The sequence below is a fragment of the Sorex araneus genome, chromosome X (assembly GCF_027595985.1).
Source record: "Sorex araneus isolate mSorAra2 chromosome X, mSorAra2.pri, whole genome shotgun sequence".
NCBI classification, from domain to species: Eukaryota; Metazoa; Chordata; class Mammalia; order Eulipotyphla; family Soricidae; genus Sorex; species Sorex araneus.
This window is the reverse complement of record NC_073313.1, coordinates 18,765,928-18,791,592: the sequence shown is the minus strand read 5'-3', so window position 1 is coordinate 18,791,592 and position 25,665 is coordinate 18,765,928. Positions and strand designations below refer to the sequence as shown.

Below are 25,665 nucleotides of genomic sequence, written 5' to 3'. Positions count from 1 at the left end.
TCCTGAGGGCTTCCTGCAGGAGGATGCAAACATTCTACAATTAATTGTGGAGTTGGTTGAAAAGCCCTGTTTGGGACTGGAGATGGAACTTAGCAGTACAGCACTTGCCTTTCATGTTTGAGGAACTAGGTTTCTTTCCCGGAACTGGAAAAAAAGAGAAATAGAGATAGAAAAGAGAACATTTTGGTAAATATATTACATACTTTTAAAAAACACTGAACTGTATACTTTACAGGTAAATTGTGATGGTTGAAGAGTTCCATGAGGGGCCAGAGAGATAGTACAGCAGGTAGGGCAGTTATCTTGCACATGGCTGACGTGGGTTCAATCCCTGGTACCCCATATGATCCCTCAAGCTCTCCAGGAGTAACACCTGAGCTTAGAACCAGGAGTAAACCCATAGCATAGCTGAGTATAGGGAGAGGAGAGAAGAGAGAGGAGAGGGGAGGGGAAGGGAAGGGAGAGAAGGGGAGGGAGGAGGAAAGGGGAGAGGGGAGAAGAGAGGAAAACTCTGTGAGGGGACTGGGCATGTAGCTTAGCAGTAGGCCACTTGCCTTCCATATTTGAGGACCTAGGGGTCTTTCCTGACATTGAAAAAGGAAGGAAGGGAGGGAGGAAGAAAGGGAAGGAAGGAAGGAAAAAAGCTTTGTGAATATACTAAATACTAAAACCCACTAAACTGTATACTTCCAGCAGATGAACTGTTTGGTATATGAATTGTATTTTGATAAATCTGTTATTCAATTCCTGGCACCACATGGATCCTGAACACTGCCCCCACCCGCCACCAAAACCTGCAAAAGTGATCCAGGAAAACATTTGACACCCTCAAAAAGTGCAACAGGATTACCATATGACTGAAACTCCACTCCACAAAGGAAACAGGGACAAAACACACTCATGTTCACTGCAGCACTACAGGCAATAGTCAAAAAGGTAAAAACATCCCCAAAGTTCATTAAAAAAAAAACAGGTCTGGGGAGATAGTACAGGGTTAAGGCACTTGGTTTAACAAGTCGCCAATCCACGTCTGATTCCTGCTATTACACATGATCCTCCAAGCCAAGAGTAGCCCCTGAACACGACCCCCCAACCCCCAGAAAAATGAAAGAATGAAGGGATAAACAAACTGTGGTAACAAGGTTTCCATGAAACTTTATTCTACCATCAAAAGAAACAAAGTACTGATACATACAGCAATAATAACATACCTGAGAAACATTAGAGAAAGTAAAGGAGCTCAGTCGTGAGAAGCCACATTGTATATGATTCCATTTACAGGAAGATTCCAAGTACATGAAACGTCAGAAAGGTGAAGTCACAATGAAGATTGGTGGTGCCAAGGGTTGAAAGCAGAGGAGGGTGGGGAGAAACTACTTAAAGGACAAGGGCTTTCCCTTTGGAGTAAATGAAAACATTTTAGAACAGACAGTAAAGCGAGCTCACTCAACACTGCCAACGGACCAAATGCCATTTTGTTGCTCCCTTTAGAATTGGTTGATTTTATGTTAGGGGAATTTCGCCCAAATCAAGGATTTCAAAGAAAGAACCACCCCGATCTCTAAATAAAGAGCCACTTGCATTATTTTAGAACTTGAAAATTATTTCAGAAGGGGAGCTTTTATTTCCACAAGTTGGGCTTGACCTTTCTTTTAAACCTAAGAAATATGACTAAATTTATTTTTCCTTTCTTTATTAATATGAATAAATTTAAAGGCCTCTAGGTAGTCCTGGAAAGAAAGGACAATTACTCTCTTCACTTCACTCTCTAATAATAAATGACTCCCATGGAATTAGTATAGTTGGAGCTTTCAAAAGGTTTGTTTCATGATGTGGAAAAAGTTAGCACAGCTCCTGCGTCCCTTCTGTGCAACAATTAGCTGGCAAGCTCACCAGCACAAGTCACCAGCATTTGATTCCCAAGGGAAAACAACCCACACTGACTAGCATGCAGTACTCTGCATCCTAAATGCTCCATCTTCAACATGAGGAAACTTCCAGAACCAAGACCGGGAATTGATAGCAAGTAAATTAACTATAATCTAAAGTCTAGCTTTTTAAACTATGAGCTTCTTAAACTATTACTCCATCTGGGCTAATATTCCCTTTAAGTTTTTTCATTCTAAAATATATTTCTTAAAGATTATCAGTAAATGTTTGGTTTGTATATCTATTCTTAGATGCCCATATACTCGGGTTGCATATACATTTCTTGAGCAAAAAGGGAGCACAGATGGAAAAAGTGTAAGATGCCCTGATGTAGAGAAAATAAATGGACTTGAAGAGCACATAATTTCACATAATATCCCAGCTAGCTTATTTACCTTTATTTTAATTTGCTTCTGGAAGATATGTACCTTAAACACTCAAATGAATTTCAGCTAAATTGGAGTAGCTCTGAGAAATAGCCTCACTACAAAATAAACAAAGGAATATTTAAGCGTCTAATTATTTGGGAATAGTGAGGGACATGTCATCTATTTAGAAACAGCACACTTGGGGGGACCCTATCATCCAGTATCTGCCAAATTCTGCCTAGAATATTCTCAGACCGAGGCAAGTCTCATAAAGTTCTGTGCTGAACAGCTATCAAAATGATCTGATCATTGAGTTATAAAATGTAATAAAAATTCAATGAAGCTACTAAATGTCACATAGGTATGAATTTAGTGTTTATAAGCATATTGAATAAACAGATATAAATTTACAGAGGCTTTCTTCTCCCTGCCTGGGTTTGAAATTGAGAGTTTATATTGGTTCATTTTCAACTGAAATCAAATCAAACATCAAATAGCTTAGAGCATACTTTAGGGTACATCATAAATTCAAACCTATATGCTCCAAAAGGTAGCTTCCCTTCTTACCCCAGCTTTTAACCTGCAGGTCAGTGACAACGCCTCATGGAAAATCACAGAGGGCAGCAAGAAGCAGCTGAACCAAGGGCAGCGGTGCAGTCCGATTCCCTCTCCCCTTTTCATATACCCAGTGAGGCACATGCATTCCTAGCACTCACCTTTTGGCGATTCCTTTGTTGTTGATGATGAACTACCACAGCCCATGTCTTCTAAATCATGTGTACTGTTAAGTCCAACTTCGTATTCCAAGACGGAGTATAAAAAATGTGAGAAGCCACTCCTTGCTTATCCTCTTCACTCATAGATTCTGATGGGGAAGACATTGGGGCAGGGGTGGGGCGGGAAGGGCCCATTAACGGCAGTTTGCTCAGCAGGGATCATTTTACGCTTATTCTGAACTGCTGTTCATCATGTGATGTGGAAAGTGATCAGACATAACCTAATCCTGTCTAATTTCCAAAAGAGCAGAGGCACTGAGCAGCTACAGATTGCTTTCTGCTACACCAACATCACATTTTTCTCCTGTCAGATCAAGGTCTGTACAAGATACAGCATTGAGAAAGGGATGCTGGGGGCTGGAGCAATAGTACATTTGCCTTGCATGCAGCTGACCCAGGTTCAATCACTAGCATCCCATAGGGTCCCCCAAGCACCGCCAGGAGTAATTCCTGAGTGCAGAGTCAGGAGTAACCCCTGAGCATTGCTGGGTGTGACCCCCCCCAAAAAAAAACAAAGCAAAAATTAAAATAAACAGGGACTTTTGTGGAAGGTCAGGGAAGTAACGAAATGGGCAGTAATTTTGTACACCAATATCCTAAAATTCAGCACTACTGTAATAATCTAAAATATAATAATAAAACATCTTCTCATAAAATCTTTTCTTGCATGTGGCCAACCCGGGTTTGATTCCCGGCATCCCTTATGGTCCCTCAGCACCACCAGGAGTAATTTCTGAGTGCAGAAGCCAGTAATAACCCCTGAGCATCTCTGGGTGTGACCCAAAAAGCCAATAAAATAAAATAAAATCTTTCACCTTAAAAAAAAAGTTACAGCATTAAGAATGACAGGAACAATTGATATGTGAGAACAAACAATTTTCCAGTTGACACAGAGAAAATGAGCTGTGGAGAAGCTGATATCATTTCAATGTCCTGATTCCAGCTCAGAATAACTCAATGTATCTTGACTTTTCAAAACCACAGGTTGGAAACTGACTGTGAGACAGAAGCAATCTTTTTAAATAATGATGCCAAAACTCAAATCCAAGTGAGTTCTTCAACAATCATTCTGCACTGGGTAACCTTCCATTTTTGAGAGGACCAGGGGGTTGGAAAGATAGTACAGTGGGTATGACACTTGTCTTACACATGACTGACTGACTTCATTCTTCAGCACCACATTTTGTTCCCCGAGTCCCACCAGGAGTGATACCTGAGCACGGAGCCAGGAGTAAGCCCTGAGCACAGCTGGGTGTGGCCCAAAAGCACAAACAAACAAAAATAAATCAATAATAAAGAAAGGCCCAAAGACTCCCCAAAGACTAAGGCATCAGAAACCATGGGGTGCCCTTGGAAAGAAGAGCACCAACTGATTCTGAGGCCCCTCCCATGTACATTCTGTTCTTCACCAGGCCTTGAGCAATATTCACTGAATCTCATAACCCAAATCTTCCACCCCACCCAAAGGGAGATCCTCCCCCAAATTCTTTTCTGTAGTCTCCCATCTCATTACTTTTTAAAAAAAATTGAATCACCATGGGATACACAGTTACAAAGTTATTCAGATTGGGTTTCAGTCATACAATGTTCCAACACCCATCTCTTCCCCAGTGCATATTTCCCGCCACCAATGTCTCCAGTTTCTCTCCCATCACCAGGCTACAACCCCCTCCAGCCTTGGTGTGCACACTTTTCTTTTCTTCTCTCTCTCTCTCTCTCTCTCTCTCTCTCTCTCTCTCTCTCTTCTTGGGGGCATTATGATTTGCTATATAGGTACTGAATGATTATCCTGTATGTCCCTTTACCTCCTTTTAGCACTCAGTTCTTGTCCAAAGTTATCATTTCGAACTAAAATTGTCATAGTGGCCCCTACTCTTCCTAACTGTCCTTCTCCCACCACCCCAGCTCCACCACTTGTGGCAAGCTTCCAACCATAGACCAGTCCTCCTGACCCTCATTTCTACTGTCCTTGGGTGTTAGTTTCACACTCCTTTTTACATCCCAGAAATGAGTGCAGTCATTCTGTCTGTCCCTCTCCTTTGTCTCCTCCACTCAGCATGATACTCGCCATGTCCATCCATTTATAAGCAAATTTTATGACTTCATTTTCCTAACAGCATCATGGTATTCTATTGTGTCATCTGTTCTCAGGCACTCAGGTGGTTTCCAGATTCTGGCTATTGTGAACAGTGCTACAATGAACATAGATGTGCAGATGGCTTTTATGCAACGTGCTTTGGGGTCCCTAGGGTATATTCCCAAGAGTGGTATTGCTGGGTCATATGGAAGCTCAATTTCTAGGTTTTTGAGGAATTCCCATATTGTTTTCCAAAAAAGATGAACCAGTAAGCATTCCCACCAACAATGAATGAGAGTCCCTTCTCCCCACATCTGTGCCAGCACTGGTTGCTCTTGTTCTTTTTGATATATGCCAGTCTCTGTGGTGTAAGATGATACCTCAGTGTATTGATTTTCATCTCCCTGATGATTAGCAACATAGAGCATTTTTCCACGTGCCTTTTGGCCATTTGTATTTCTTTTTTTAGAAAGCTTCTGTTCATTTCTTCTCCCCAATTTTTGATGGGGCTTATTTTTTTTCTTGTAAAGTTCTACCAGTTCTTTATATATGTTTGATATTAACTCCTTGTCAAATAGGTATTTAGTAAATAATTATTCATGGGCTGTCTTTGTATCTTGATTACCATTTCCTCTAAACACCTCAATATTTTGGGGGGTAGTGTTCTTTTTTTCTTTTGTGATGTTCCTGAGCCTGATCTAATATACACTTGCATTTCTTTGGAGGAACAAAGTCAGAGGACTGCCTCATTAGTGTTCTTCACAATGGACACTGAACTAGAGGGGAAATTCTAATGAGTCAGCTGTTTGCAATAAGGAAATATTGTTAAATAGTAGCACTATAGCTCTGTCATCCAGTAGTTCATCTATTTACTCGAGCGGGCACCAGTCACGTCTCTATTGTGAGACTTCTTACTGTTTTTGACATATGGAATATGCCACGGGTAGCTTGCCAGGCTCTGCCGTGGGAGCGGGATACTCGGTAGCTTGCCGGGCTCTCCCAGAGGGACGGAGGAATCGAACCCGGCTTGATCTCGTGCAAGGCAAACACCCTGCCCACTGTGCTATCACTCCAGTATTGAACTTAAAATAGATATTCTGATCAGAGTTAGCCCAAATCCTTTAATAAATTAAATTAGCACTCCCAAACTTCAAGTTATTTTGATATGTGATGGGCATTGTTTCATGTCTTTGGAGAGGGGGGTCTTCCCAGGGGTGCTGGTGGTCACCAGGGCTATAGCAGATGGTGCTTGAGAAGCCACACGGTTCTGGGGTGGAATTCAGGCCCCGAACCAGCCAGGCATGCGCTATAGTACTTGAAGCTCTCTCCAGTCCCTTTCAAATCCTTCTTATCTACATCATGGGTCACAAGGTTCACTGTGAGGCCAAACCACCTTCGAGGCTTTCTGTTCGAGTCCATCTTCAGGGTTCCTACACACCCTTGGCACTGCTACTTCAAGCCCATTTGCTGACTTTGGTAGATTCACACATCAAAGCAAATATCTTATTTGCTGAAAAGATGTCCTGGGAAAGTGGACTATTTTTAATGAAATTAAGGTATATACTTTGCCATTTCAGCTTTTTCTTCAGCTTTAGCAGAAGTAAACAGAAGGCTGGAGCGATAGCACAGCGGGTAGGGCGTTTGCCTTGCACACGGCCAACCTGGGTTCGATTCCCAGCATCCCATATAGTCCCCTGAGCACCGCCAGGAGTAATTCCTGAGTGCAAAGCCAGGAGTAACCCCTGTGCATCGCCAGGTGTGACCCAAAAAGCCAAAAAAATTTTAAAAGTAAACAAAGAGGTAGAAAAGAAGGGAAGGAAGGAAAAAAAAACAGAGAAAGAAAGGAAAAGAAAGAAGGGGTCAGAGTGAAGCTCAAGCAGCAGAGCACATGCCTTACATGCATGAGTAAGCGTGGTCTTTCCTGGGTTTGATCCCTAGCACCACCAAGATAAAAAAAAAAGGCAGGAAGTTTAAAGGTGATTGGAATTTTAAAGGTGGAGAGGCCTTTAAAATCACCTGGAATTAGTTTTCCAGCTCAGTGTCTGTGTTGCAAGCCATAATGCCCAAAAGGAGAGAGAGAGTATGGGGAATATTGTCTGCCATGGAGGCAGGGGGAGGGTGGGAAAGGGGAGATATACAGGGCTATTGGTGGTGGGGAATGTGCACTGGTGGGGGGATGGGTGTTTGATCATTGTGAGATTGTCACCCAAACATGAAAGCTTGTAACTATCTCACGGTGATTCAATAAAATTTAAAAAAAATTTTTTTTCATTACCTGGAATTTACACAAAGCACAAGGAAGAGAAGCAACGCGCCTAATATCACATGGAAAAGTTGGCTGTCAAACTGTTTCGCATACTAGCATCATCTGGGGAGCTTTTAAAACTCTCAATGCTCAGACTGTATGTCATTCCATCAGATTATTAGGAGGGTGTTAGAAATACAGATGCCTGGGGTCCCCTTCCCCAGATATTCTAATGTCATTTCTAATGGATGGGGGATAAGCATAACATTTTTGAAAGCTCCCCAGAGGATTCCAAGATGCCACCAGGTTTGATATTCTCCGGTAGAGGCAGAGACTTGTCTGAAAGTGGGGCAGTGCTTCCTTCTGGCCTGCCTTGGCTCCCTGCCCAGAAGTTCCTCAAAGATTGTCTGCAGTGCCTGTAAGAGCCTATGGAGAGGGAGAAACCAGTAACTCTCCACCTTTACCGATACTCCAATGTGAGCGAGTCGGAGAAGAGACCACCTGGGACTGTGAGATTAAAGAGTATCCTTCTCATGCTACAGAAACTCACACAGGCGCTCTCGGTCCCTCGTCTTGAGAAAGGAAAGATAAGCTCTACATGTCCCCTCTGGGCTTCCCTCCCATTCTCAGGCTACTTTTTTCAACCCCGTTTTGGGAAAATGGAAGGGATGGCCATTGAGCAGATAATGAACACTGATTCAACAATAGGAAGTCATAGATTTCAACCTCAATTTTCGTCTTCCAGAAGAAAAAGCACTATCTTCCCAAAGGCATTTGATTCTCAGCCACCCCTCAGTTATTCCATTATACAACAAACAAAATTCCATCTAAAAGGTTCACCAAGAATTTAAAAAGCCTCAAAGTGGAGTTTATTTCTGCGAGACTATAAGCAAGGTGGGTATTTTTCTTGTTAAATTCTCCTTGAATGTTTGACACCTACACAATGCCTTCTCACATAGCAGGTGTTTGATAAATCCTAAATAAATGGATGAATAGAGAAATGGATCATTCTAAGTCAGAGTCCATGAAAAATTAATTACTAAAATTAACTATCACTCCTTCATGCTATGCACAGATACATACTATTTGCTTATGCAATTGTTCATTATTAAATCAGAAAATGGATAGCATTTATCTGTCAGCTTTTAAAGAAAATGTTTAATTCGTGATGGAAATAAATGAGCTTTGTTCAAGAATTTTGTGGTTATTAGGTAAAAACGAACTCACCAATATAAATTATACATTATTAAAAATTATACATTATTAACCCTTAATGAGCAATTCATTAGAATGATTTATTTTTGGTTTTGGAGGCACCACACTTGGAGGTGCTCAAGAACTGCTCCCCGCTCAATGCTTGGGGAGCATTCCCGGTGGTTTGTTCAGGGGATTAAATCTAGGCTTCCTGTGTGCAAAGCACAAACTCCATTTCATTGAACTAATTCGCTGGACCAAGCAAGTCATTTCATTTTATTTTGTAGTTTTGGTGGTGGTGTGAGGTCTGGGGCCACACCAGGCAGTGCTAAGGGCTTATTCCGGGTTCTGTTCTCAGAGATCACTCCTGGCAACGCTCACATTCCAGAATACTTGAGCATTGGGGATTGAACCAGGGTCAGCCAGATGCAAGGCAAGTTCCTTAACGTCTAGACTATTTCTCTGATCCCAAGCAAAGTCATTTTAAAACTGTTTTTCTCCTGTAGATAACAGGTAAAAAAAAATTGTCAGCTCATTTTCATTCTTCCGCAAACAAGAGGCAGTTAAGGACAAGTACCACTTACTACTCCCACACACGGCCCAGCCTAAACTGTAATCACCCACTTAGAGGGAGAGAGGGAAGCAAGTTTTTAAGCAGTGTATGTGCCTTTGAGGACATCTCTGGCTGGCTATAAAACTGATAAAAAAAAAAAAGATCCAGGATAAAGTAATCTTTCAGTTCCTGCCCTCTGCCAGCAATGCGAAGCAAGTAGGGAGCTTAAGAAGTCTGAGAAGGAATGGGGAGAAGGTGCTGAGAGGGGGGCGTGGGCCATGGGGTGCTCGCTGAGACCCAAGAATGCTGTAGATGAAGAGCTGAACCATGGAAAGGGGGGCTTATTTATGGTGTCTTGGTGGGGAGAGGGGGTAGGTATCCACCAGCCAAAAAAAAAAAAACTCCCTGGTGCTCTACCCCTACCCAAATGTACCAAGAATGATTTTAGCACATAAACAAAAATAATGACTCATCATTAGTGCTCATCACCTGCAGAAGGAAAGGTTTTCTACTAAAAGGTTTTCACAGGGTGGGGGCGGGGGGTGGGGGGCGGGAGAACTAGAAGGCTGGTTGCTGTTCAGTTCTTTTCATCCTAATCACTTTCCATTTCCCAAGGTGAAAATCCAAGGAAACAACAAAGAATGGGCCTCATCATCAACTGAACCTTGGCCAGTAAGCACCTCCCAGCACTAGCCCCGAAGCCCCAAACAGCTCTTGCCTGGCCTCTGCCTTATTCCAAAGGGCCATGTTGGATGCCCAGACTTTCACTCTGCCACCTTGACCAGGATCCTGCCCCTGGCAGTCTAGATGTATTGTATGGTTTCATGAGTGAAAAGGTCAGCTTTCCCTAGAGACGCTGACTTTGGTGAGAATTTCCTACTCTAGCTGATGGCTGGAGCAATAGCACAGCGGTAGGGCGTTTGCCTTGCATGCGGCCAACCCAGGTTCGATTCCTCTGCCCCTCTCGGAGAGCCCTGCAAGCTACCGAGAGTATCCCACCCGCATGGCAGAGCCTGGCTAGCTCCCAGTGACGTATTCGATATGCCAAAAACAGTAACAACAAGTCTCAAGATGGAGATGTTACTGGTGCCCGCTCGAGCAAATTGATGAGCAATGGGATGACAGTGACAATGACAGTGAAAGTGACAGTGACATCTCTGCTCCTGAGAAACCCACAGTCATTTAAAGGGCATCCCCACCCCCTCCAAAGTGAGTATTAGGTCTGCAGGTCTGATCCCTCCCTCTTAGGCCTTGTCAATGCCTCTTCAGACTCTCTTTATTGCATGCTTTCAGCCATTCTTTGAAACGGAGGTTTCACTAAGGGGCAGAAAGTGGGGTGGAAGAGTCCCAGCCAACTGCACTAGAAAGACACCCCCATAGCCATCTTGGGGTGTACTTGTCAGTGTATACCCCAAGTGTACACTGTGGGGGTACACTTGGAGCTTAGAGTCCTCAAGGAATAACGGAGGTCATAAGGAAGGTCTGTGACTCTTCCTGGGTCTAACAGATGGGAGACAGAGTCCAGGAAGAAACCCATTTTTAAGGCTGGAGGTGGGGGCAGCCATACAGGAGATAGGGCACTTGCCTGGCACATGGCTAGGTTTGATCCTCGGCACCACACATGGTCCCCTGAACACTGCCAGGAGTAATCCCTGCTCTCACAACCAGGAATAAGCCCTGAGTTTAGCCAGACGTGGCGCTCAAACAACAACAACAAAGAAGCCCTGCCATTCTACCAGATAGGGACATCTGATAGCCTAGTGCTCCCTCTAGGAGAACCTGGAAAGTTTCCTGCCCACATGGGAGAGCCTGACAAGCTCCCCATGGTGTATTCATATGCCAAAACCAGTAACAATGATGGGTCTCATTCCCCTGACCCTGAAAGAGACTCCAATGTAGCGCTATTGGGAAGTACGAGTAAAGAGAGTCTTCCAAAATCTCAGGGCTAGGATGAATGGAGACGTTACTGAGACCGCGCAAGAAAATCAACAATCAACAGGATGATGATGATGATGATGATGAGGGTTGGGAACCGGAGGTGGCTCCACCTGGGCTTGGGTTCTCAGGGTCTATCTATGCAAGAGAAAGGTCAGCAGTTCTACACTGGTTTAGGATTCTAAAAATGAGGCCAACCATGAACCAGGTATGGATGGAAGCTTGCCACAAGTGGAAGGGTGAGGGGAGGGAAATTAGGATGAAGAAGGGACCGGTAAGTAGCTGGAAATGATCACTCTGGGGAAGAACTGAGTGCTGAAAGCAGGTAAAGAGATGTGCGTGATAACTGCTCAGTACCTGTATTGCAAAACATAATGCCCAGAAGGAGAGAGAGAGAGAGAGAGAGAGAGAGAGAGAGAGAGCCTGCCATAAAAGCAGACTGGAGGGGTGTGGGGGGGGTGGCACGAGGGAAACTGGGACATTGGTGGTGGTAAACATACACTGGTGAAGGAATGAGTACTGGAAACCCAATCACGAACAACCTTGTAACTGTATAGCTCACAGTGATTCAATAAAATACATAAATAAATAAAAATATGTCCCAAAGGGTCCCACCCCCTAGCTCATTCAGGAGTGGTAGGATTAAGCAGAAGTTAGGGACTGAAGTGATAGCACAGCGGGTAGGGCGTTTGCCTTGCACCCAGCCAACCTGGGTTCGATTCCCAGCATCTCAGATGGTCCCCTGAGCACGGCCAGGAGTGATTCCTGAGTGTAGAGCCAGGGGTAACGCCTGTGCATTGCCGAGGGTGACCCATAGAAAGCAAAATAAATAAATAAACAGAAGTTAGTCTCCTTCAGGCTAGAGAGATCGTACCTGGGGAAAGCACCTGCCTTACAGCGCCCCCACCCTGGCTCAGATCCCCGGCACCATGTAAGTTCCCCCAGTCAGGCCTCTCTCCCCAGCACAGTGCCAGGAACAGCCACTGAACACAGCGGGCTGTGGCTCAAGATTCTCTTCTCACCCCTCAAAAAATGAAGTTATGTTCTTTTCTGCAGGACTCTTCGGAGTCCGCAGTAGAGGTGCTGTGCGTCATGAGTCTCCGAGCAAAAGGTACAGTGTCCTGTTCTTCCCAAGGACCTGGCAGGAAATCCTTTGGAGGTGAAGTATCTCAAGATCATCTGCTTCCTGTCAGTGGAGCCTTGGGTTTGAAAGTCAGATACAGAAGTTCGAATTCTTCTCAGCTTGTTCTTAATTCCCTTTCACCTCAGTTTCCTTGTGATAAAACGGGGCTAGGACTGCATGCTTTGCACGCAGGAGTCCCACGCTTGATCCCCGGTGCCCCGTGATTCCCTGTGTAGCACTGGAAGTGATTCCTGCGCTCCAAGCCAGAGTAATCCCAGGCACCACCAGGTGTAGGCCAAATCAAAATCAAAATCAATTAATCAATTTAAAAGTTTAAGGGAAATCACTGTTAACAAAAGGAAATTACAGGGACTAGAGAGAACAGGAGCTAAGGTACTTGCCTTTCATTCAGCCAACCATGGCTCAATCCCTGGCACTGCATATGGTCTTCCAACCACTGCCAGGGCTAACTCCTGAGCACAGAGCCATGAGTAACTCCTGAGCACTGCAAAGTGTGACCACAAAGCCAAGAAAAAGAAAGACAAACAGGGCTGCTAATGCACAGCTTACAGATTTATTCTGAGAACTTATAAGGAACTCAGTGCTGATAAAAGTCCTGTCCTGGCGAACAGAAAGCAGCTTATCGTTTCTGTGGTGCTGGGGGCGGAACCCAGGGCATCACACATGCAAGTACCTTCTACCCCTGAGCCACAATCCCTGACCCCAGCACTTCCTCTTACCTCTTACCTCTGCACAAACAGCAGCCTGCGCAGATACTGCCAGTGAAGAGAAATGGTGGAAGAAAATCTATCTCCCAGAGACGAAATCCTTGGAGTGTGAACAGGCTCTGGGAGTACCAAGAAGTACCAAGGTCTGAAGAATGTTATACCAGCAATTCAGTAATTCTTCGCAGGGAGGGGCGGGGGAGCGTATCTAGCTGAGTTCAGGGATCACTCATGAAATACTCGTGGGACCATATGTATGGGTTAACTGCATGTAAGACAAGTGTTTTACCTGCTCTACTATCTCTCTGGGCTGGAGTGATAGCATAGCAGGTAGGGTGTTTGCTTTGCATGCAGCCGACCTGGGTTCGATTCCTTCACCCCTCTCAGGAGTCCGGCAAGCTACCGAGAGTATCCCACCTGCACGGCAGAGCCTCACAAGCTACCTGTGGCGTATTTGATATGCCAAAAACAGTAACAAGTCTCACAATGGAGACGTTACTGGTGCCCACTCAAGCAAATTGATGACCAATGGGATGACAGTGACAGAGACATTCATTGACTATCTCTCTAGCCCCATAAACCGGTATTTCTTATAACAGTTAAAAGCAGCACAGCGGCTCTGCTCTAATTCTATTATTCAATTCACTCATTCCAGCAGAGTTTCCAAGGTGGTATCATCAGCCCCACATGACAGAGAGAACCTTGGACTCAGAAATCCTGTCTCCTCACCCATAGCAGGTCAGGGCAGAAATGAAGCCCCTCTCTGCTTAATCATCAAAGAATAAAAAGGACTGCCCACCGAAGACTAGTTACCTCTTGGCTTCAAGATCCAGTCTGACTAATGTAAGCATGCGAGCACTAAAGAGAATTCTTCGACATTGCCAAGAACCGTTTCCTTTTCTTGGAGATCGATGGGAACACTGCTTCTCAGAGATAACAAGGGCCCAAGGGAGCCGAGGGAACACGAAGTTGTGTACGGAGGCTGGGAAACGCCTCAGGAAGGGCCTAGAACAGTATGTGCAAGTATCTCTTGCCTCATTTTCCAGATCTCAGGCAAGTAACCAAGTGACAGCGTTTTCCCTAACGGCATTTAAAATAGGCTACAACCCTTCAAATTGCAAAGTCATCTGTATACCCTTTGAAGATAACAACAACTGGTTTCCAATCAGCATCTCTGAGAAAAGTCATTCCAAGTAGCTGCAGAACAATAAAATGAACTCCGGAGGAGCCCAATTTTCCCGGCCACTGGCTCCGGAGTAGTTGTTCAGAATGTAGAGAGTACAGCCGGCCCGGAAAATCTAAGAACAAACAAACTTATTACCTGCTTCTTCTGCTTGAGCAATGCCGAGGAGTTTCCTCACCACAGATGTTTCAAGAGAATCAATAAAGGGGAGTGGGGGAGGGGAAAGACAGGAGAAAACCTGTCTTTAGGAGGGAGGCAGAAATCTGGGGACAAAAAAACGAGGTTCAAGTCCTCACACACACTCTCCAGCACATCTCTGCAATTCTCTGAAGGGACTCCTCTTGCTGAAATAAATCAAGTAACAAATACACACGAGTACACAAAGAATTAAGTGGAACAGGCAGGACACGGCTGCTTTGCCTTTAGCCTGGAGGGAGCGCCCAGAGCTGTGGATTCAGGAGAAGCTGGGCGCCCAACGAGTGGGAACTGCTCCACCCAGAAGCAGTAATGGGCTGCAGTCACGTGACCGCGCCCAAGGGGACCAGGCTCTGGAGAGGTGGAAGCGGGCGGCTCACTGTTGCCATAAATCATCGCTGCTGTACAAATTCGAAGTGATGCTGGGAAATCAGAGCAGAAATTCACTCAGTGGCAGATGCTTCGGGTCAGCTGCAGATGATGTTTCTGAACCGTTACAGAGACCTGCGTTCCTTGAAGAGAAGGCAGGGGGCACACCGGACGTACACCTCCCTCAGGAGGGCTTGCAAAGGCCTGTGTGTCAGTGAGCAGCTGCCGGCGCGAGCGTTTATTTGGACATGTTTGGTCCTCCCACCCTTCCCTCGGTGGCTTGTTGGGGACTCCCCTGCTTTCATGGGCGGAAAGGAAAGGTTGCTGAGCTTGAGAAGGAAGACGCATGTGAAAAATATCCAAGTGCTCCGCTAGTACTGGGTGCATCCAGAGGGGATTCCTCTCCCAGAATGCCATGCGCCGGCTGCTGACGGTCGGCAGTTTCCCACCCCAGCCCTTGAGCTAGCTGCACAGCATGTTTCCGGCGAGTTTCCAGCAGGCTGTCCTCAGGGCCATCAAGCTTGGCCTTGAGGACCCCAGTCACCATCCATTCACCAGGGCTGCCCCGTAGCCAAGGCCTTTCTGTTACCAAGAGCTTCTGCGGTGCTGAACCTGGTTGGCTATTGAAGCTAATAGAGTTACTTTCGAAATAACGGGAAAGGCTTCTGAATTCCTATTAACATATTAAATATTACCAGAGGGCTCATTATGAGGCGATGCAACTGTGCAGGTTTCCATGGCAAGGACTCCAGGACCAGGACCTGATGAGGCCACTGTGACACAGTGTAAGTGATGGTGTCATTACCCAGCATCCCATGCGAAGAGTGGACAGTACCTCTGAGTGTCCAGCCGGATGCCTAGTCAGTCATGATATAATGGCTATGTCTAGTTACAGTCTTTCAGATGTCTCCTCCTCTGCGTGAAATGTTTTCTAAATCACCAGACAGGACTTAATCACTCTGCCACTGGCTCTCAGAGACCTGTGTTCAATTGCCACCGCTTTCCGAGTGTGCTGTGACTGTCCTCTTACAGTAAAATCCTGAAGAGAAAGGACCCCCTCATCCATCTTGGCATCCCCAGCACCAAATACCCGAGGTATTCCCCAAATATTTGTTCATCACAGAAAGGAGAGAAGAGAAAGAACTTGTCCTCTAGTATTTATTTTAATAGCCAGCTTCCAGACCATACATTCAATTGGCTCTTCTTGGGATTTGTCTAAAATTTCAAATGTGTTCAAAGTGAAAAATTTCGCTGTACTGTATTTTTTTCACTTCACAAAGAATGCCAAAATGTTACCTTGAGCAGCAGAGTACTAAAGCCAGCCTCCAATTGTGAAATGCATCTGCATTAATGTGACTAAATTATAATAATGATAAAATATTGAACACTTACCCAATGCTGTAGGTACTCGTTAATTTCACATGACCCAATATGATTTAATACACACACACGCCATCTAAGAGGTATATACTATTATTACCCCTTCTTACACATTACAACTACATCAAATAGCCAGTGAATGACAGAACTGGGACTTGAACCCAGGTGCTTCGTCTCTGTAGCCCCTATTTAGAATTGTTACTGCTTCAGTACCGTGTGTTTGCAAAATGAAAGTTCTTTTCTCCTCTCAGTTGCTCTCTGCTTTCCTTGACCTGAGCAGGGACGCCTTCTCCCAGTCTGAAAAGAGAGAAAAGAATGCACAAAGTGTTATCACTTCGAAAGGCCCTCATTAACAGATTTGTCCCCGTTAGAGTCAAATGGGTCCATTTCTTTCTCAATAGGAGAGGTGAGAGTTCAACTTGGCCCTGGCAAAGATCATGACAATATCTAATCAGCCTTAGCCAAGATACCTCTGTGCGTGTCCACTGATTGAACACATTTCTATGGAGCACCTCCTGTCGACCCATCTCTATTGACCATCTCCCATATGTCTGGTGAGGGACAGGGCCATAAAAGAAAAATAAAGGGGCCCTGATTAAGTGATGCAAACACAGCAGTGGCTAAAAATTCAAATAGAGTGACTCGTTAAAAGACTGCTCTCCTCTAGCAGGACATAAGCACCGGGTAGCTAAAGCAGTGCCAGGTATACAGGATTTACTTGCTCCATGAATGAGAGCAAACCTTGAGTGGGGACAGGTAAGGAATGGTAAAACAAGCCCTGGTCCAGAAAGAGGAAAGAGAGTAGGCTTTCTCGAAGGGATGCTCACAGCCTAGAACTGCAACTGCAGAGCCAGAGTCGGGCGGTAAGGACGAGAAAGGGGAGGAAGCTCTGAGCAACTCGCACGTTTTCACAGCACTTAACCAGGATGTCAAGTGGGAGAGGTGAACTCAAGATCAACATGAACCAAGTTCCTAATTATAATACTGCAAGTCAAGGTCCCCGAGGCTGGAGAAGTGTCATTTGTTCAGACGGGAAGAAATGGTGGCTTCTCTGCTTCTGCAGGCAGAGCTCATTCCGCCTACCATCTGCTGGCTCGCCGCCCCCCGTTTCTCACTCCCTCTCACCTCCAGGGCTTGCTTTCCCCTTCCAAATCAACTTCTTGCTTGCAAATGCTCATTTCAGGGTCTGCTGCTGAGGGAACAGACAACTCTCTATTAGTCTTTGGTAGCTGCCAACTCTGGGAAAGCGGGGGGGATGCTGAGGTCTCTTGCACAGTGTGACTGGGCACCGCGGGGCAAGCCTCTCCTGGCCCCGCGCTTCTAGAGCTGACCACACTTCCAGTGTCCACCGAGGAAAAGCAAATCTAAGGAAACAGCCTCCTAGTGGTCACGCTCACACGCTGCCAGTAAGGCTAGACGATAGACAAAGCAGCCAGATGTGGGCGCCGAGCGAGCAAGCAGAGCGTGCCTATCTGGTGGTGAGCCCCTCCTCTCTCTGGCCACGCATGGTCCCTAACACCGTGATGCTCAATAGCACCACAGCGGTGGAAGCCCAGACAAGGCCACTCGCCAGCTCCAGTCCAACTAGCCTTCTGACACCACCTTCTGGAAGCTGCCATGTGGGAGCGGTCCCTAGGGTGAAGGATTAAGGAAAGTCTCTGGACAAAAGCCAGCAAGGAGCTGAGGCCCTCAGTCAGCCAGATCCCAGAGAACTGAGCCCTGCCAGCAAGCGTGAGAGTGTAACTCTTGCTGCACTGCCTCTGTCAGGCCTTCAGATGACCGCTGCCCAGCCAGCACCTTGAGAGCAGCAGCCAGTGAGAGAGCCTGAAGTAGAGGATCCAGGGCAGCCTGGAGAAACAGAAACGGACATTCCCACAAACACTTGCGCACAGGATGCTATGGTGGAATACTGAAGACAGTCAGTGGCTCGCTGTGGGTCAAGGATATCCAACTACAGGATGTCTAAGCCAGGAAATGCCGGGCTGAGGAGAGACAACAGGGGTTAGGTGTGCAGGCAAATGTGCATGGCCGGTTTGATCCCAGACATAACATGCCAAGCCTCTACCCAACATTGCCTGCCGTAGCCTCAGAGTCCCCCAAACACCACCTGGGTCCCCCTGGTACTGTGGGACCTTACGTTGAATGGTCTGGCCTGATTGGCTGAATTTAGCTGAGAGGGACCCCCCCAGACCACCTGAGCACTGCATTGGAGCCCCCCAAACCAAATCAAAGTCAACACACCATGGAATACTACTTAGCAATGAAACGAAACAAACTCGTGACACCCATAACCAGGATGAATCTCGAAGACACTACAGTGAGGGAACGAAGGCAGACATAGAAGACTGTCCACACAGTTCAGCGACTCTCTTCAGGAGGGGAGCAGTGGTTGCCAGGGCTCACAGACAGGGAGGGCACTAGGAGAGCAGAAGGAGGCTTTGGGGAAGGATATTCTGCATCTTGGGTTCCCTAGATCTCTACCCAGATGCATGTGGTCTGGGTGTGGTCACCCTACTCAATCCACAGAACTGTATGCTGTGAAGTCTATTTTACTGTTCACTAACCTAAAAGTGTTTTTGGCTTCACAAAGCTGGCTCTGATTTGGTGCATTTGAGCCTGGAGAGAATCAAGTCTCCAGGCTGACTTTGATTGCCAAGGCCCTTTCTAGTCACAGCCAGGAGCAACGTCTTCTGTTACCAGCAATGAGTTCTGAGATCACCCTTTCCTTTGTTGTCACAATGAATTCATCCCCTGGCAAAACTGAAAACAAAACAAAATGAAATAAAAAACAGAGAGCCCAGGCAGAAAACACACCCCATCTCTTCTTCACTTATCCGATACTTCACGAGGATGTTCTGCTTCTGGGACAGGGATATAAAGATGAAGAAATTCAGATTCATTTCCCCATCAAATTCGCAGGCTACTGCAGGATGTGGGCCTGTTCACAAAAAAAGTCTAGAGGTGCGGGTTTGATGACATGCCTGTTTGCCATTGGGAAACGCATTCAGCCAGAAAGAGTTGAGAAATGCTTCCTAGAGGGGCCAGAGACATAGCACAGCAGGTAAGGCACTTGCCTTGCATGCGGCCGATTGAGGTTCAATCCCCAGCATCCCATATGGTGCCCTGAGTACTGCTAGGAACGGTTCCTGAGTACAGAGCCAGGAGTAACCCCTGAGCATGGCCAGGTGTGCCGCGCCCTGCCCATCCCTAACAACAACAAAAAGAAATCCTTCCTAAAGTTTAAAGGGTGGGAAGCGCCATTCAAGGGAATATGGAGTGTGCGGTTATGTTGCTTGAGTAATTTTTCCAGCCACAGGGACACAATGTGGGTGCACATTGGAGAATAGACATGTGAACCTGGGGGTTGCAGGTTGGTCTGATCTTTCTAATAAACCATAACTGAGACTTGACCCAGCTTTAGGTGACAAATTGAGCTGCAATTGGAATTTAATTACAAATTGAATTGCAGTTTCAAGTGCTTGCATGGGTGGAGGCGGATAAAATACATGAATAAAGCAGACTGGGTGGGAATGATGGGCCAGTCTAGAGAGGTTTTCTCTAAATGAGGCAGCTGCTACTTACTGTTCGCTCGCTTTTAGGCTGCCGTCCAGAAATCCTGGCTCAGTGTTGCCCAGTGTAAATGCTTCAAGAGAAGCTGAACATATTTTTATGTAAAATCGCCTCATTTTTAAATGTCAGTTTGAGTATATCTCGGCAAATTTAAGCTGCCATCAGTTATAATGTACCTTAAACCCAATGGCATCCTAAATTGAGAGCTTACAGAATGGAAAGCTCATCTTAAATTGAGAGCATTTATATCCCAATAAGAAAAGAAAGTCACCAATCAATCTATGGCACTCCAATGATTTGAAGACACATTCCAATTTCAAGGGTGTTAAAATGTGGGGGAAAAAATGTTCGCCTTATAATCAATGAAATACAGTACTTCTCATTGGCTCAAAATGCTTATGGACTCCACAGATTCAGTGAGGGCAGTGGGATTGCAGACTGCTCAAGTCGATGAGAAGAGTGAGAATCACAAGCTTTAGGAAGACAACCACAGGAAGAGCATGAGAACAATGCCCCAACCACGTGGGAGCAAGATGTCAAGAGTTGAGTCAAAGCAGTGGGATTAGAGAGAAGGGTAGAGCTCACAGGTTCCAGACTAGAGGTGAGGAATGAAGGAAATGGAGGCACAAGAATGCTAAATTTGGAATAGTAGAAGGACTCAGTCATGCCACCACATAATGGTGTTTTATTTGAATACCAATATCAGGTGTCAAGTGTCCCCCAGTTCCTCAGTGATTTGGAAAGATAAAATATCCAGGGGGTCTTCTAGAGTAAGAAGGCAAGAGAAGACAAAGCAGGATCTGAGAAGGGAGAGCAAACAATGGGGGGCTGAAAATGGAATAATCTAGATAGGAAGAGACCTGAGAGAAAGAAGTGTCTATAAAACAAGAGATATCAATACCGTCCTATAGCCTAATATATCTTTAGCCATAACTGCTGCATACAAGCCATTTACCCTGGCAACATACAATTCAGATCTGCAGAGTTATGGGTACTTTGCATGAATTCCAAATGGGCTTATCAGAACTGCTCCTTATTTAGAGTTGGGATATTTTTAAATATTGCCACAATCTGTTGCTTTAGCTTGTGTATGCTTGCATTTTGCATGTGTCTTAGTTTGACGTCTATCGCGAGTCGATGGCAGACCGCTGCTGCTTCTTTTCATCCTGTAGAAGCTAGAATTCTGCCATTCCAAGACAAGAGTCAACTAAACAATGCACATGGATGCAATTCCCTGTCATGCCAAAGAATTAGAAATTGGGCAAAATTGACCTAGGCACTCATATATGATACATTCCATACATAAAACATAAAGTTTATGGGAACTGGACAAACTACTAAACAGAGGAAGGAGGTTAATTTCCAATGAAGTGTTTCCATTCCTACTCAGGTTTCACTCAATGAATCCATCTACTCATCTGAGAGATGGCTCAACAGGCTGAATACATACTTGGCATGTAAGAGACACAGATGCTACTCCCAGCATCACATGCCCCCCCATACACACTTCCAAGCACTGCCAGGAGCAACTCCCCAGCACTGAGCTGGGAGTAGCCCCTGAGCACCACTGGGTGTGGCCCTAAAAGCCAAAATAGGAAGAAAAATTGCTCTTACCCTTCCCTCGTTTGTCTTTTATACAGTGCTAAAGGCAAATAAACTCCTAGAGCTTTATACTCCTGGTTGATGAATCTTTCAGCCTGACCAGCAGGCTCAAACCACACTCCATCATTACACTTAGGTATTATTTGAAGAGGATTCCTTAGACTTATCTAGAATCTAGAATCTTCCAGAAGATTCTAGAATGATTCTTTAATGGGATACCTTGGCAACCACACAATGTCAGCCATAGAGATGATAGTACCTGCCAACAGAGTAGGAAAAATAGAACTTAGGTGTCAGCATCAATTCCTGATGATTGGGAAGGCTGATTCTGCGCTTTTGTTTCCTTGTGTCATCATTGCCTCCCTATCAACCATTTTTGGGTTCAAAGACACAACAAAGTACACTTGATTTCTCAGAGGAAAATTGAAACTATGAGCTATAATTAGACCTAGGGAAAAGGCATGTCTTCCTTTACAAAATTATTGCCCTTGATTGCCTGAGATGACTAAGAGTTTATGGTGAAATTTTGGGGAAAGCTTTTAGAGAATTTCCTTTAAGAGCACAGTTTTGACTTGGTTTCATTCATATATTCAATGACTATTGGCTAAACATTTACTGTGCACCAGGCACTATTCTAGACATACCAATAGGAGATATGCCAGTCAAAAGATTCGACACTGTCCCATCTCTCATTGCATTTCTAGTCTTGCTGGAGAAGTAAACATCAATAAAATGATCACAAAAATAAATGGAGGAGGGGCTGGAGTGATAGCACAGCGGGTAGGGTGTTTGCCTTGCACACGGCCAACCCAGGTTCGATTCCCAGCATCGCATATAGTCCCCTGAGCACCGCCAGGAGTAATTCCTGAGTGTATGAGCCAGGAGTAACCCCTGTGTATCACTGGGTATGATCCAAAAAAAAAAGGGAAAAAATAAAATAAGATAAAATAAATGGAGGACAAGAAGAAAAAATGGGGGTTAAGCACTTGCCTTGCATGCATCTGACTTGGGTTCAATATCCCCTGCACTACATATGGTCCCCAAAGTCCCCTGCCAGGAGTGACCCCTGAGCACTTCCAGGTGTGACCCCCCCAAAACCAAACAATGTTTTGTTGTTTTTTCTTAGTAAATGGAAAGGGTTGGGGGCTGGAGCAATAGCACAGCAGGTAGGGTGTTTGCCTTGCATGTGGCCATCCCGGGTTCGATTCCCAGCATCCCATATGGTCCTCTGATCACCACTAGGAGTAATTTCTGAGTGCATGAGCCAAGAATAACCCCTGTGTATCGCCGGGTGTGACCCAAAAAGCAAAATAAATAAATAAATAGCTAGATAACTAACTAACTAACTAAATAAATAAATAAATAAATAAATAAATGGAAAGGGGCAGGCAGATAGATTGAAGTGCGAGGCTTATCCCTAGCATGGGTGATAACCTGAGTTTGATCCCTGGCTTTGCAGTCGTCCCCATGCTATCCAGGAAGCCCATCACAGCAAAGCAGGGGCAAGGCCAAGATCCGCTGGTAGTGATCCCAGGGTCCAGCTGTCCTGCTGCAGCCCCTATTTTAGAAAACCTAAAAATCAATGTGCAGGAGCCAGAGAGATAGTACAGTGGGGGAAGGAGCTTTACCTTGCATGTAACAAACCCGGGTTTGATTCCCCACCACGCCATGTAGTTCCCAATGCCCAAGTGATGCCAAAACACAGGCCCACAGCTCTAATTCTTCTTGTTCCCACTCTTCTTTGGCTCTGATAGTCAAACTCTATTCTCCAGTGTTCCTATGAAGATTATGGTCAATTGGGCAATATCACCAGGATAAAAGTTGGAGGGGCTTTTTATGGTTTGGTTTTTGGGGCCACATCTGGTGGTGCTCAGGGCTTCCTCCTGGCTGTGTGCTCAGGGATCACTCCTGGAGAGGCTCAGGGGACCATATTCTGTGCTAGGGATGGAACTGGGATTGGCCACATGCAAAACAATTACCTTAACCTTTCTACTATCTTTTTGGCCCTTCACCAGAACAAAAGAATACTGTGTCTGTAATCGAAACACTGTAATAAGCTAAAGATTTCCAATATTTGAAGTGACAGAGAGAAATAACGGGTCTAAGCAAACTTAGGCATCAATAATGTAGTGAAACTTCACTAAGTGACTCCAGAGAGATAGACTGGAGGCAGTGAAAAGTCTTAAGCAGTAAAAAGTCCCTGGCAAAACGGTTTGAAGGAAATAATAGAAACTAATCTGACATAACTAAGACAGAAAATTTCTCTAATGACTCTTCCGGTCCACTCCTGATTTTAAATGAAGCCCTGAATTCTCTAATGTTTGGGCTAAAGCTAACCTCTTAGGTGCCCCTTTCCTTCTCCTGAGCACAGTTCCTGCTGACAAATCAAACTCCTCTCACTCGGCTACACGAACAGTTGGTGTGAGAACCTCCACTTCTCTGTATTGTTCTTCCTGAGAGTGTGGCAAAGTGAAAGGCCCGGAGCAAAACAATGTCATTTTTTAAAATTAAAAAATAAAGCGTCTGTGCATGGAAGCATAGGAAGATTAAGAAAGGGGACCAAGGGTAAGTTCTGCAATTTCAAGGAAATCTCTGCCACTCCGCCTGGAGACCGCAGGCAACTTGCATAATTTCTCTGAGCCTCGGTTTCTTCATTTTAAAACATGGGGATAATAATATTAAAATGGAATTATCGAAATGGAAAATTCTCAATAAGCTATAAAGCGCTAAATAAATAGCAGCTGCCATTTCTCGGAGCGGCTGGCATTTCCCAAGTGGACACATGTCCTAGAGAAGAAATGCAGTCTGCTCTGTGGGTCAAGATGAATTTGGGAACACAACAAAATTTGGTTCCAGAATTCGATGGCTTGAAGTCCTTTTATTTTATTTCATTTTTTTTTTTGAAGGGCTGGCAGTGTTTGGGCCACACGCAGCTGAGCTCAGAACTTACTCTAGGCTCTCTGCCCTGGGATCACTCCTGGCAGGCTTGGGGACAGTTTCGGGTGCTGGGGTTTGAACCAGGTTAGTCACCTGTGAAGTGAGCACCCTAAGCTCCATTCTGTCTCCGGCCCCAGATTTCTTGGAGTCTTCTACTAGCTTCACCACTTGACAAAAGGTAGAAGGGGGGAAATCACATCACTTCCATGTGCCTGTTTCTCGGGAAACTGGGAAGTTCATTGTACCAACCACGCTGAGTTGATGTCAACAATAAATGAGTTAATACAGATGGTGGGGCTGGAGCAATAGTACAGAGAGTAGGATGCTTGCTTGTACACAGCTGACCTGGGTTCAATCCTCAGCACCACATACGGTCTAGTGAGACACCCCCCCCTCCCCACCCACACACACACCCAAGTGCTCCCCGAGCAAAGAACCAGGAGTAAGTCCTGAGCACGGCCCAGTATGGTGAAAACCAAAATAAAGCAATAAAGAATTAGATATTGTGGCGGCTGCTATTTGCCTATGGATGTTTGACAATGCCATTCGTCCTTCCTACGGCACAATTGTGCCCTTGGTGGCAACGGTCTTAATCAACAAGACTTGGTTTGCTGGCTTCTCTTGCAGTCAACACTAGTCATGTGACTCAGTTCTGGACAATGAAATAAGAGTGGAAATGTACTAGCTGAGACTTCCAGAAAAATATGTTTTTCTGATAAGATAGACAAGAACTCAGCTATCGCTATCCTGTGCCCTTTCTGCCACTCTACCTGGAACCCAAACACAATGCCTAGAGTAGCAGTAGCCTCCGTGTGTGCACCAAGAGAGCAGGACAATTGGATAGACCTCAGGCTTGGTTGACACGGTGAAGGAGCATCTATCACTACCACATGAAAGGACAATCTTTAACTCTCACTATTTTGTTTACTTTATTGCATGCAGCCAAACACACTCTCTGGCCAATATGCATGTGGAGTCATTTAAGCAGCACCTGATTCATAATAGTCATTGTGGTCAGTTACTGTTTGTGGTATCTGCCCAGGTGTTCTGGTCCCTAGTCATGTAGCTACCAAGTATTACTCTAATGTTCTTGCAATCTAGTAGCCCACTTTTCCTTTTTTTTTTTTTTGATTTTTGGGTCACACCTGGTGATGCACAGGGGTTACTCCTGGCTCTGCACTCAGGAATTACCCCTGGCGGTGCTCAGGGTACCATATGGGATGCTGGGATTCGAACTCGGGTCGGCCGCGTGCAAGGCAAACGCCCTACCCGCTGTGCTCCAGCCCTCCACTTTTCCTTTTTGAAGTCCCACCTCTCCTGATCGTCTCCCTGTGATTTGCATGGGATTGACTGGCACTACCCTCCACTACCAGTATGGGTCCTAGTTGGTTTAAGTAAATTTACTCAGGGTACACTAAAGCAACAGTGATTCTGGAATAAGTTCTTAACTCAGGTCTGAGAACATCTTCTTCTCCAATCAAGGGAGTATTCAGGGTAGAGAGGT

The 25,665-nt window shown here is 45.3% G+C and overlaps 1 protein-coding gene across 1 annotated transcript in view; it reads right to left on the bottom strand.

Moving 5' to 3' along the window:
• PPEF1 (protein phosphatase with EF-hand domain 1) overlaps positions 1-18,952 on the bottom strand; it is a 126,746-nt gene extending 107,794 nt beyond the window's left edge. The window contains exons 1-4 of the mRNA XM_055120136.1: positions 18,867-18,952; positions 17,850-17,900; positions 16,266-16,349; positions 14,247-14,350 (exon numbers count right to left, since the gene is read on the bottom strand). Coding sequence (XP_054976111.1) covers positions 14,247-14,350; positions 16,266-16,349; positions 17,850-17,900; positions 18,867-18,952 — 325 coding nt within the window. The remainder of the gene's footprint in view (positions 1-14,246; positions 14,351-16,265; positions 16,350-17,849; positions 17,901-18,866) is intronic.
• Positions 18,953-25,665: the final 6,713 nt, after the last annotated feature.